Source organism: Suillus fuscotomentosus (genome assembly GCF_016647785.1).
Source record: "Suillus fuscotomentosus strain FC203 chromosome Unknown F5891scaffold_658, whole genome shotgun sequence".
In the NCBI taxonomy this organism is placed as follows: Eukaryota; Fungi; Basidiomycota; class Agaricomycetes; order Boletales; family Suillaceae; genus Suillus; species Suillus fuscotomentosus.
Window position 1 is genome coordinate 1 of NW_024540170.1, and position 12,930 is coordinate 12,930.

The following is a 12,930-nucleotide window of genomic DNA, read 5'->3' on the forward strand; positions in this document are numbered from 1 at the left end:
CTAGCCAACCCTTCCGATATCAAATGCTTGTTCTCCTGAGCCGAACCATCTCCTCTCCAAGATTATATGCAATTCTCCTGGATGCGTCGAAAATGAGCGGTCGGCCCTCCCGAGATCTGCTGGGCTGAACTGCTAATCCTTCCCCCGACAATATTTCCCGACCCCAAACACAATCGGCTGGCCCATCCGATATCAGACGCATGCCCACCAGCTGGCTCGTATGCCAGGACGACACATGACTACCAGTCGCCGCTTGGGTCCACAAATTACTGGCTTGGCCCAACCGCCAGTCCTTCCGAGAATTCTCCTGGGCCGGAAACATACCTAGTCAGCCCTTCCGACATCAACTGCGTGTTTTCTCGAGCCCATCCGTTGGCCCATCCGAGATCATGTACGCATTCTCCTGGGCCGAAAAATCACCATTCGGCCCTTCCTGTATCAGCTGGGCCAACGGCCATTCCTTCCGACATATTCTCTTGGGCCGAAACTGATTGGCCGGCTCTTCCGATATGAAATCCCAACCATCCGCACTTCCGAGATCACATGCTGGGCCCAAAATTACTCGCTTGGCCCAACCGCCAGTCCTTCCGAGAATTCTCCTGGGCCGAAAACATACCTAGTCGGCCCTTCCGACATCAACTGCATGTTTTCTCGAGCCCATCAGTTGGCCCATCTGAGATCATGTACGCATTCTCCTGGGCCGAAAAATCACCAGTCGGCCCTTCCTGTATCAGCTGGGCCAACGGCCATTCCTTCCGACATATTCTCTTGGGCCGAAACCGATTGGCTGGCTCTTCCGATATCATATGCTGGGTCAACACAAAACCTACTGGTCAGCGCTTGGGCCCAAAATCACTAGCAGAGCCCTTCCGAGATGACATGGATATAGAATATCCAGCTGGGCCTATCCGTTCTTCCTTCCGAGACATATATACAGGGCCCATCCGTCACTCTCAGTACCTGTATCCCAATACGATCGGCCCGCTTATCCTATTGATCTCACACTTGGCCGACCCGCCAGCATGGGTACTATTCCAAGCTGTGGGCCCATCCGTGATCAGCTATGCTTGGGCTCACATTGGATGGCCCGCCTCACTGGGTCGATTCTCAACCTTTGGCTGTCCGACTAAGTCGGGAAATGTTACTGAAGGGGCTCACAGAAACTAACAAAACTACGAAATATAACTGGGAGAACGTGTTGAACGCAGCATCGAATACAAGGTGGGGATAGAAACAGTGTTCAAAGTGTCCGGCAGACGGCAGGTAGGATGGGGAACGGCATCGAATGTGTAAAGTGCGAAGGGGTGGGGATCTACTAGTACATCTTACCTGTATTGACAGTCTTGTTCCATTTTTTTTTCGGTAGCCTAGAAACAATCAATCGGAGTAGATGGTGACGGCAACCATATTACTCACAAGTGTGTTCGCTTCATTGTCATGCTCCTAGATTAAAATGAGTGGATATCTGTATCAAGGGAGCGAAGTCACATACCTTCCTCTTCTCTTCGTTGAGGCTGCCGTAGTAGACACAGAACTCGTCCGTAGTTCCGTTCGTCTTGATTTGCTTGAGACAGCGGTGGGCGCATAAATTTCTGGTTGTATAAAGTAGTCAGACAAAGAAGATTAAGTTGAAATGAATTCATGTACCGTCCATTCTGCCTTGGTCTCGGACGCATTTTTCCCTTGCCGCTGGCCTTACCTAGGTTCTCTTTCTTCGCATTCGAGCTAGTGCGATCTTCTAGAGGAGGGTCTCCGGGACCATGGGACTCGAGGGGGGGAGCTCGGATCTAATTCAGCTGGGGGAGATGGTGTTGTATCGACTTTTGCAGCAGCGAGTGCTAATACAGAACTATAATACTGTGTTAGTAATGGACCAGATAAAAATCAACAACTTACAGAGGATTTGGAAGCGTGGTTCTGAGAGGCTTTGGTGCAGGAACGGACCGAGGCTCGGAGCTAGCATTAGATAGTACAGTGATAGCAGTATCGTCTGAGTCCATCAGAGGTTCAGTAGTGTTCTTGGTTTCGAGAAAAGGTTCAGTAGTGTTCTCGGTGTTTCCAAGATGTTCGGTAGTGTTGGTGGTGTCGTCAAGAAGTTCGATGGCGTTCTCAGTGTCGGCATGAGGTTCGATAGTGTTCTCGATAGGTTTAGTGGTATTAGCAGAGTCAAGATTGGGACTCAATGGCATGTTCTCCAACTCAGAGCTAGCTTGAGTGATCATCAGAGACGGAACAGGACCAGGGACATCGACAACAGGTGCAGGTAGAGTTGTTGGGGCGCTTAAGTGTGGAGATAGAGAGGATGGAGCCATTTGCAGATCAATTGTAACAGATATAATGAGCGTTGAACGTAACAATAGTTACACGCACCCTTGACTTTCTTGCTGGAAAACTTGGGCTCAACGGATGCTGTTGACCACTTGCGTTTCTTGCCTGCCAGTGTGCGCTCGTTGCTGTTGGTGTTGTCATCGTCGTCGTCATCATCGTCCTCTTTCTTGATGCTGTCTCGAACTTTTGATCATTACTGTCAAGATTAGTGCGGCGCCAAGAAGAATATGAGGTTGTTGCGAGATAGTCTAATTTCCAACCGTGTTCAGCAAACTTAAAAAATGGGGTCCGCGTCTTCCATCAGTGTGTCTATCAGTTGTCTCGCAGAAGCAGTCGCCTTCCCCCAAGATTGTGGCGCTATTTTGCGATTTAAAAGCTCAGACTATCCACCCCGGAGAAGCTTGTGGATCGCTTTGACTGTGTTTTCAGGGACTGGACCCCCGTTTTCGTTCTCGAGATACGGAATCTTTCCGCGATCAGTGGTTTGACTACTGGCAGTATCAAGCCAGCGCATAAAGTTGTCCTGGGACAAGAACCGTATCTTGGGATATTGCTGGCGGGTAGGGCGACTGGATCCAGGAGATGTCAGGCTAATAGCCTTTGAATCATAGATCTAGAACGGATCGGGTTTGGACAGCTAAACGGCACTTGCAAGATATTCAACATCGACCTATGAAATTTAATTAAAATCGGCTAGTACCAAGAGAAAACTTACTTGATGGTATCACACTCAGTGGTCAGTTGAATTTCCCGCAGCTCTAATGCCTTGCAGCGTTCAAGCAAGTCTTGATTATCCTGCATATATGCACCCTAAAAATATGTTTATGAACAGTAGAATGATTAGCCTATATGCTACAGTACGTACCTGATGAAACTGGCGCTGTGGTGGGCCCGAATCAGCAAACGGGTCAGGTAACAGCATACCCGGAGACAGGGGGGAAGGGTAGGACGGGTCTCCTGCCCATCGTGGACTCAGATTCTGTTAAGGGGAGTGACCATGCAAATTTCTGTCATTATTAGAGTGAGCTGATGGTCCCTCGCTAAATGAAAGCATGCTGGGCAATGGCAAAGATGACGAGGAGAGGTAGAAAGCCTGTATGCGTTCAATGAACAAATATCAATTCAAAACACAGCGGAACTTTAAATTTCCGACTACACCAGAATTCGTACAAGTCCTTTGCTCAGACGTACATACTGTTGTTTATGATCGCCACTCGATGCCTTCCTCTACAATCAACATGTTCGAGGATAATATCCTTGTTGAGATTGATGGTGTTCACCTCTATGTGGAATACATATCGTCTCAGCCTCAATATCGTCACTCCTGGATCCAAGGTAAGTCATTCTTTTTAATAAGATGATCATAATGTTTATCTATTCAGCAAGTGATTTTCTGGTTCAAAGATATTGAGAAGATCATTCGGCAAGGCTTGGACAATGTGTGAGTCCACTATTTGTTTGATACAGCATACATGTCATTTACTTTGAAGCTAGTGATAATCAGCCGTCCAGCACAGTTGTGACTGAAGAAAAAATCAAGACTGAATCCGATTCACCTCAGACTACTGTGAAATTCGAGGATGAGGATGTGAAGCTCGAGCTCGAGGGGGGAAGTGCCCCAGCCGAAGAAGATGGCACGAATTCTATGTAAGCTATCTTCCATCAATTAACTATCTGATCCTAACTGACAGATTTTGGAAGGACTGTATCTCTGTGCAAGCTACTCACTCAACGTTGTCATAATCCAAACGCATGCTCTACAGACCCATTTGCATCATGGCGCTACTTGGTACAACCTTTCGATCGGTCGAATGTTGCAACACAAGCGGCTAAAAGGAAGGCATTGTCTGAAGAGATTAGAAACTATTCAGAAAAACGTCGTAAAGTCTGATATTTTTTGCCCACTGCTTTGTTCATTTTCACTTCGTTTGTGTGCTTTCGCTTCGCATAGTTCAGTCAATGTTTTTGCACCTTTGCGGTCCTTACTTGTAATAATACTGTTATCATTATACTTGCAATCGTAACAACAAACTTGTCCACTACTATTCAAGATCATCAAGATCATCCTCAGCATCCAAATAGCCTGGGTAAGGTACTCCGAGATTGGATATATCAGGACCCGGTCTCTCCATCATGAAAAAACGGGGTTCAGTAACTCCCGAAGGGAGTGTTAGGGTGTGCGGAGCCATGGCGACAACACTGCGAATTTTCTCGACATCAAAGACACAAAATTCATCAAGGTGCGTGCAGGAAGCAACTGTTTGCGACAAGAGTTTGACAAGCAAGTTGTCGGGGGTAGAATACAACTGAATCAATGCAACATTTACAAACTGCCAGTCTTCTTCGTCACCGGGATCTGCTTCGACAGACAGCCGTGGAAAATATAAGATTTCGCCAAAGCGAATCTGCCCATCAAGATCGATCTAGTAAATACAATCAGAATTAGTCAGTAGCATACAGTGAATTATGAGTGCACCTTTACATTTCGTGAAATACGTATCTTCTCCAATGTCTTGATGGTTTCTCGCCAAGCGGATCGTGCAATCTGCCCATTTGGCAGCAAAAGACGTGCCCATTTCTTGATGCGATGGAGTGCACACCCTCCAAGGAAACGAGCAATGACTTTTGTATGCTCTGGATCTGGAAGATGAAAGTATAGGTCACGTTTCCGTAGGAGAGCGTATTTTTCTCCAAGGTTGACTGAGCCTTGTGGAAAGCCCTTGGGAGGCTCATCAAGCTCAGGTAGGACAGAAAGCAGCGTGTTAACTTGGCAACGCCGCAGTCCCTCTTGTGAGAGGTTGGCATAGGGATTTGACAGTTGTCGAATCTGTTGGCCAATGTTTCCAATTGTGCGCTCCATGTTCCACTGCGCATAGTCCAAATCGGAGGTCCCTTTCTTGAAGTTTTGGGAGCAAGGTGGTTGACTTGATGAACGCATGGACGAATGAACTGTAGTCAATTTTCGTTATGCTGGTAATACGATGTCTCAAATTCTCTCTCCCAGTTGCAAAGAAGGACGTGCGCATGTCGAAGATCTTCGGTGGTGATGCGATGCTGACATAACAGCTGGAAACCAAGAACAAGTTTGCAGTAATTTAGCCAATAAAGCTGTAAAATGACACCGTAAAGTAGGGCAGGACCGAGACCAAATGTATACAACTGAAATTCCCAGGTTTTGTAGCTTGTATTAAGCTTCTCGGCAATGTTGCGTGACTTGCGATCGAAGGATCCAGGGAGATATGGTCCTGCTTCCTCAATTAGTCCGCCATGAGCTTCCCAGGCATCTCGGTCTTTAAGAACAGCCCAATACCAGCTATCCACGTCATCTGATGGGCCGCAGTCCATTGTTCCGCGCCAGAGACTGATGTTGAGATCACTAAGATTCCCGGCAACATGCATGATGTCCGATGTCATACAATGAGGAACTCCGAGACAGTGGGAAGTTTTGAGGCCAAGAAGTAGTGGGGGCTTTGTGATGCCAGTGTCGATCTTATTTTTGTCCAACTGGCGCTGGTTCGGAGATGCTACAAGCAGATGTAAGTTTTCAGCGTATTCGTCTGATCCTCCAGGCGGAATCTTGAACACCTGAATATCAGGATGTCCACTACCGGGAGCACACCGTTGTGTTTTAAGGAGAGCAGTATAATAATGACTTCCGTGAGTTTTTCGTCTGCCCCTCACAACACAGTATAATCGACACCCGTTCTTACCACTATGTCCCAACATACCGTCGCAATATACGAGTCCAGGGCCATCAGCTGTGGTGTAAAGGAGGTGGATATCGGATATGAAACGAGCATCGCGAGATGCATCTCAAATTGCAAGACCTTCGTTTTGGAGTGCTGCGAGATGGTGCATGCCGACGGCAAGAAATAAGTCAAGCTTTTGGGCTTATTAAGCCCTGGTATGAATCCGCCTGGACGGACATGGATTTTGTGATAGCGCTTGTTTGGGGCTAGATTGACGATAACCCAAATGTACATCCAACAGTCGGATTGCTTGCTCTCGTATAACTGGGCTCCATCGAGCGACACCATGAGGACTACATCATTTTCTTCGAGGTGCCCATCCAGAGCCATGTCAAGGTAATCATATCTCGTGGCAATGCCGTCTATAATGGGGATCGTTCCTGTGCGCTCTAACTCTGCAAAGATGTCTTGGGTGCGCTCGTGAAGATAAAGCATATTGCGTGCACTCTCTGAGTCACGATATATTGCTTGAAGTTGCGGACCAATTGGTATAGTGACGAACTTTTTGTGCAGCTACCTTGACCCGCCCACCGCTCACCTGCATCTTTGCTTGATCCCATCAAGACATTCCGCATAATGAACAAGTGCTGTCATTGGAGTATGGACTGATGAATGCGAGACACGATTGCAGACTCATGTCATGCTCTACAGACTCGACTCCTGTGTATTTTGCGATGAACTTCTCGATAGCATAAAAACTGAGCATTTCATCGATTCCTTCTGCACTCTCAAAGTTGCGTGTTGTAGCTCTACATATTCGGTTGTAGGCATCTTGAGAAGAGTGTTCAAGGGCAAGATACATGGATATACTCTGTGGAACTCCGTGCTTTCGATCATACCAGGTTCTCGGTGCGGGTTATGCAGTCTATCCAGGACATCGTCACTCAGTTTTGCAATTGAATCTTTGAGCGAGGCATTTCGGAGTAGGTTCACAAATACCATGGTGTCCTGTATTTTCGGCAGTACCGCACTCTGGGTGAGCTGGTCGATATCGATCCTGGGCCTGATTCTAGGCCTAATATCAATCCGAATTTATTATCAGCAGGAGGTTCGTTGGGAGCAGAAAGCTCGTTGGGAGCAGGAGGGCGGTTGAGAGCAGGAGGTTTGTTGGGAGCGGGAACGTCGTTGGGAGCGGGAACGTCGTCATTATGATAGTCATAGTCATTATGTTCATCGTCCTATAATAGTGCTGAACACGTACCTGGGCCATACTGGGTTCAGTCTGTTTGGCTCGTTTACGGCGTCCAACTTTGCGCGACAATTTTCTCGCGCTCGTTTAGCGAGGCCACGGATTGCATCCAAGCGACGAGCACTTGGAGGTAGAACTAGCGCGCTGCTCTCTGCAGGTGGAACTGAAAAAGCGGGTATACTGTGCCCATTGAGTGCTCGACCTGTGCGCATCCTTTCTCTTTCATCTTCGGTGTTGGCTTCTTCTGAGTGCCTGCGCCATGTCGTGCCCGAGACCATGTGAGACTAGCCTTGATTGTACTTGCGGCAGAAACATATGTATCGGGGAGCGTCATCGAGTTGCTTGGAACTGGAACTTGCATACATCTAACATGTAAAATAGACCCTAGAAAGACTAGCGGAAGCACACTAGTTTACATCAGTATAGGTAGATTGCAAGTGAGAGACATTGCGCACCTCATTAAGTTCGAGAACATTACTGAGGTGAATAGCTGAGATGATCCAAAGGAAATACGAGAGACCGGATCATTAGCTAATTGTACCGGTGAACGGACGAGAGGATGGTTTGAGTGGTCAAGAAGTAAGAAGCAAGAGGTGTCGAAGGCAATAACTGTAAGAAGGTCTAAATGCAGAATCGTCAATACACCTCACCGAGGCAACAAACGCAAGATGGAAACGTGCTTACAGAAACCAGTAAGGGAGAAAGGTCACAGATTTTGATGCGCACCAGTGTGTCCACATGAAGATCTTGGAGGAGGATCGACTCATAGTTGCTTCAAGGGAACTTTTCGAGTAGAGTTTGGATGAGTGGCATATCTACTACTACTAAGTTGATACGACGTTACCATAGTGTACTGTATTGATGCGATCGCGATGTGTCCATGCGACGATGTGTGGGATCCTGAGATGTGGTTGTGCAATGCAACGGTGTATATGTATACAACGCAATGTATACAAAATGATATAAAATGATAAAGTAGCATAGAACGTCAAGTTATCCCACCGCAACTTCTTTGTGTATATGGTTTGAAATCCTGTGCAATTCTACGATACAAGCAGTCAGAAATAACCTCATGCAGTGAAGCATCAAAGGAGTTGGTTCTGCGACTCTCTAGCTTCTATATTTGCCTGTATTGCGTTAACACGACTGATGAAGGAATCAGATATCAGCGTTCCCTCATCTGTTGCAAGTTGTTCCGCAGTGAAAGGCTGGAGCTCCTTCACATACTGCCTAATGCTGGACTCAAATTCTGAGGAGAAGGACTCCACCAGGTATTCTTCGTAGGTTTTTAATGAGTAAGACCCTTCAAGATACCTCGATAACCCAAAATGGATGCGAGAGAGAATCGGCAGCGCCAGCGGTTGACATCCCCCTAGTGTTGACTCGTGAGTGCGAAAGGAGGGGGGAGGGCTGTTCTGAAGAGGACATGAGTTGGATTCGGTCGAACTATCAAGGGCATTTGGATAGGAAACGCGGTTTGTGATGGGAGGATGGAGCTGCACATGTGAGCGTGTTGAGTTTGTGGAGTTAGCTGTAACGAAAGATTCAGACATTCTGTTTCCAAACCTGTCCTGACGAGGGCAAGGCATCTACTCACAAGATTGCGCTGCGTTATTGTACGATCGGTCAGCACAAGCAACATTACCATCGCCATTATCATGCTCTGTGGTATGCGTTTCCACCTGGGAAGATTTCACTGGGAATAGGAAATGAGTGAAGGCGTTCAGCGATCATTTTAACGCCCTCACCTTGCTTGTTTCTGAATTCTCGCCACCAATCCCCCGCTTGATTCAACATGCACTTTACCGTGTCGCCACGCAAGTGTATCCCGCTTAAGACCCATTCCAATACCGGCCGATGCTCTTGTGTGCTGATTTGATCCAGGCTTTTCCACAAGATACTGTCGTCAGCTCGCTGACCCTCCGAGTTCGTCTTATCTCGTTGCACATAACCTTCAAAAATCAAACGGAACTCTAAGGTGTTGAAAGGATTTTGATGATCTGGCGTGAGATTAATGTGAGGCATCGGAGTAAATGTTCTGAAAAACATACCCTTTTTTTCCGAAGTGACCATCTGTCTCGCAGATAGACTCAAACATTTTCCCAAGATCTCTACAAACTCTCTCCAAATTATCTTTCCGAGCCAGAGATCTCTTGCAGCCCCATCGATATTCTCTAAGTTAGGATTCTCAGAAATGATTTTGCTGAGGCTGCGCAAGTCACCCAAGAACTGGTCGACTTCGTGGTACGCTGGCTCTGTGATAAGAACGTAATGCAAAAGGTCGATTGGCGCGTCCCAATAGTCATTCCCTGTAGTAATTGAAAAAGTTATTTGTAACTGCAAACGACCGTCCGGATTGACGTCACCTTCACAGAACCAATTCCACTGTTTAATGCTCCAGAAGAATGGACGGGGCTCATTTCCCTCGTGCCATCGTTCGGGTAACTTCGTCCCTTTCTTGTACCGAGTCTTGAAAAATTGGCTGGGCTTTTGTAACTCTTCTAATGCCTGAGGTTTAATAGTTCTTTCAAAGACATCGTCCAGACCTTCGATACGCCCATGAATCCAGAGATTGGGGTCTGCCGGGGGCGATAGGATGTTAATCCCATCCTCCTCTATCTCCCAATCACTTTCTATTCAGATCAGGCGATGTTAGACGAACGGCCGATGGGATGGACACACCGAAAAATGCTTTATTTTCAATGCTTGCTGGATCTGCACGCATGAATTCAGGTCCATTAGACATGGCCTCTGAGTGTGTCATATCGAACCAATCTCGAAGCATCCGGACCTTCCATTCGTTGAGAATCTTTACGCGCTCCTCGCCAGGTTCGGTGTTATGACTCAAGCTGACCAACTCCTCAACCGCAAGAAGCCTGGAAAGCATGTATTGAACGACCACTGTCCCAACGTTCTGCCGGCAAGCAGTGGCCATCTTTTTCTCCTTCGGCCTCAAAGCCTTTCCCTCTTCCTTCGACCAAAGTTCCCAAATATTCATCATCAGCACGATATTATACGAAAGCTCGAGCCAAATGTCCCGATACCTCATGGGCAGGGGTACATACCCTCTAAGCCTCCCGCCCTCCATCACTGGTACGCGGCAGGTTGTGTGCTTCCTCCGTGTATCGAAATCAAAGGCAACAACTTCTTCCGGAGCGCAGTAGGTGATCTGAGTTCCAAGGTTTATCAGGGATTCATCCATGACTAGCTCTGCACGGATTATTGGAATGGAAAATGACGCCATAGGCTTCCGGAGTCGCACTGGAGGCGCCGGAAGAGTTGGTTTACTAGTGGACATCACAGAAAGTACCCGATCCTTCCTTTTCTTGGATGTTGTATTTGGCGTCATAGTGTTGGCTGCTTATTTTTTTGTCCGAGAAGTTCAGTGCGTGTTATAGCCTGCGAATCAACCTGTTGAGGGTGTTTCCCGAGCGAGGGCTCAAAGCTTGATCACTTGTTTTTTCGCCCGCTGTGGTGTTTGGTATCATTTGGCTACGGCTATTCCACCAAATATAGGTACGGAACGGTACCTGAAGAATGAATGATTAACGACACCCTGAACGAGGTATGGCAAGACTTGCCATGTCTTGCGCCAACACTGTTAATGTTGTTTCACATTACGACTATAGGTAAGAACTCATTCGATTTCTTGGTGCATACCGCCTTCACTAACATGAGCATTATTTAACACATTGCTTTTCTTGGTTAAGCTCGGTAGTTTTGCAGGTTCGTTTTGCTAGTTCTGCTCTGAGTACGTGTAACGTGACCACATCACTCTCAAGTTCTTAGTACACTAACTGGTATCGTGATGTCACTCGTCAGTGCCGGTTTTGCCATTGGGGTTAGTTTGTCTCCCAATTTATACACGTACGTTTCATATCCTCTAAATGCCACACAACACTAATAGATGTTTAATCCTCTCGCACCTCCATCACATCCTCTTGCACCCCTCTTGCACCTTTTGCACCATCTCACACCTCCATCACATCCTCTCACACCGATCTCGCATATCTGTCACATCCTCTCGGACCTCCGTCACAATTTCACAGACCTCCATCGTGACCTCTTGGACCTCTGTTGCATCCTCCTGGACCTCCACTGCCTCCTCTCGCACCCCTCTCGCACCTCTATCGCATCTTTCCAACGTAGCAAGGCATGAACGGAGGAAATACAGAGTTTTTGATCGAACAGCTAGTGTAACGTTCACACCTCTTCTTCCTCTGCTGCGTCGACCATCCTCATCGCGCACTTCGTCGACTTAGCTTTTCTTTTCCCCATCCTCCTCCCTGATTTCGTTGCGCAGAAGCACAAACGAACACCTCGCTAACACTCAGAGAGAGACCTGTTTTCTACCATTGTGCCCTGAAGGGGCAAATTAGTCAAATCACAGCGAGGCGGCACAACTTCCCTCGCAGCTCAACTGTTTCCCTTAGGCTAGAGACCCTTCGAGGCCGGTAGGCGCTGCGTGCCCTAGCCCGAAATCCTTGTCGTCTTTTCCTCACCGAAACGACCTTGTACACACGTAGTACATCCGTTCGCCAGTTAGTTTGAATCAAGTCTGTTTCTTTTCCGCACGAATGTTCTCGCCAATGTGAACCTCAAAGACTTATATCCTCCAGCGCATCCCTCTCACTGCAACATCACATGCCTCTAGAACTCTCTCTTTCTTGGAAACTCACTTCCGTAGAATTGTACTGCCAGATTTGAGGCTGAAGGTACAAATTTTCTCTGAACTTGAACGAGGATCGGGACTGCTCCAAGGTAAGTTCAATGAATTTGTTCGTTCAACACACACATGGGTTTACTGATAGACTTCGCAAAGTGAATGTACGTGTGAGTTTTTTGCTGGACAACCTCAGGCATTCTCTCGTCTTCATTGCAGGACTACAAGCTGCCTCGTTAGAAGATCATGCCTCGGGACTTGATAGTGAGACTATTGGACGCCTTCGCAACCCACCACAATACACTGCGACGATCGATGATCCCCATGTCAGGGCTGCTCTCGAAAACTACATGCATCTCAAGCATTCGGACTCTGATTTTGACCACACACGGCTTTCGTATATCAAAGGAAATAATATTGATCCTGCGGAGTTCCTGACACTCTATCAAACGAAGAAAATTGCTGAAGATATCACAGGCGTCTACTCTGCCATGCATGACATGCGTCCCAACTCTTGTATCGGCTATACAGTTCCGTTTTCGCACCTGGAACACTGTCCAGAGTGTGGTTGGTTTCGCTATGATCAAGCGCTGCTAGAAAAGACCTCTGGACGTACAAAAAACCTCGCATGCAGTTTCCCACTCCCCCCCCCCTCCACCCTTGTGCCCTAATTACAGGCACTGTACCCGGAATTCACAGAATGCTCAGGAGGTGTACTACCGTGACAGAAAAGCACAGAATATATTCGAGGAATTGGAACGGTGTGGCAGTCTCGACTCGTACAGCGATTTCTTCGATGGAGATGGCTATAGTTAGGCTGTACAAGGCAGGAACGATGACATTATTTTGATGACGTCTGTCCACGGTGCCCAACTCTACAAGAACAAGCAGTCTGACTGCTGGATCTCAATTTGGATCGTCTTTGATCGTTCTCCGGATACACGATACAAGAAGAAGTTTGTGATTCCTGGACTCGTCGTCCCTGGACAAAACAAGCCAAA

General features: G+C 47.3%; 7 protein-coding genes across 7 annotated transcripts; 2 read left to right on the forward strand and 5 right to left on the reverse strand.

The window, feature by feature from the left end:
• Positions 1-1,377: 1,377 nt before the first annotated feature.
• Positions 1,378-3,250, reverse strand: F5891DRAFT_991435 (uncharacterized protein; the record flags this gene model as incomplete). The annotated part of the gene is made up of 7 exons (XM_041378112.1): positions 1,378-1,443; positions 1,493-1,592; positions 1,897-2,209; positions 2,371-2,511; positions 2,719-2,897; positions 3,044-3,138; positions 3,194-3,250. 7 exons carry the CDS (start codon positions 3,248-3,250, stop codon positions 1,378-1,380), a joined length of 951 nt encoding a protein of 316 aa, XP_041216083.1.
• A 295-nt stretch (positions 3,251-3,545) lies between these two features.
• On the forward strand, positions 3,546-4,219 carry F5891DRAFT_1204231 (uncharacterized protein; the record flags this gene model as incomplete). Its single annotated transcript, XM_041368985.1, has 4 exons — positions 3,546-3,663; positions 3,715-3,769; positions 3,823-3,975; positions 4,030-4,219. The coding sequence occupies 4 exons, from the start codon at positions 3,546-3,548 to the stop codon at positions 4,217-4,219; spliced, it is 516 nt and encodes a 171-aa protein (XP_041216084.1).
• Positions 4,220-4,370: 151 nt separating this feature from the next.
• On the reverse strand, positions 4,371-5,188 carry F5891DRAFT_973508 (uncharacterized protein; the record flags this gene model as incomplete). Its single annotated transcript, XM_041376375.1, has 2 exons — positions 4,371-4,751; positions 4,805-5,188. 2 exons carry the CDS (start codon positions 5,186-5,188, stop codon positions 4,371-4,373), a joined length of 765 nt encoding a protein of 254 aa, XP_041216085.1.
• A 1,460-nt stretch (positions 5,189-6,648) lies between these two features.
• On the reverse strand, positions 6,649-6,888 carry F5891DRAFT_926173 (uncharacterized protein; the record flags this gene model as incomplete). Its single annotated transcript, XM_041373872.1, has 1 exon — positions 6,649-6,888. A coding segment is annotated over one exon (240 nt), but the record flags the coding sequence as incomplete, so codon positions are not given.
• A 118-nt stretch (positions 6,889-7,006) lies between these two features.
• F5891DRAFT_1204233 (uncharacterized protein) lies at positions 7,007-7,544 on the reverse strand (the record flags this gene model as incomplete). Its single annotated transcript, XM_041368986.1, has 2 exons — positions 7,007-7,255; positions 7,290-7,544. The coding sequence occupies 2 exons, from the start codon at positions 7,542-7,544 to the stop codon at positions 7,007-7,009; spliced, it is 504 nt and encodes a 167-aa protein (XP_041216087.1).
• Positions 7,545-8,351: 807 nt separating this feature from the next.
• Positions 8,352-10,615, reverse strand: F5891DRAFT_1204234 (uncharacterized protein; the record flags this gene model as incomplete). The annotated part of the gene is made up of 6 exons (XM_041368987.1): positions 8,352-8,797; positions 8,864-8,962; positions 9,015-9,266; positions 9,318-9,575; positions 9,633-9,899; positions 9,949-10,615. 6 exons carry the CDS (start codon positions 10,613-10,615, stop codon positions 8,352-8,354), a joined length of 1,989 nt encoding a protein of 662 aa, XP_041216088.1.
• Positions 10,616-12,036: 1,421 nt separating this feature from the next.
• F5891DRAFT_973507 (uncharacterized protein) lies at positions 12,037-12,600 on the forward strand (the record flags this gene model as incomplete). Its single annotated transcript, XM_041376374.1, has 1 exon — positions 12,037-12,600. The coding sequence occupies one exon, from the start codon at positions 12,037-12,039 to the stop codon at positions 12,598-12,600; it is 564 nt and encodes a 187-aa protein (XP_041216089.1).
• Positions 12,601-12,930: the final 330 nt, after the last annotated feature.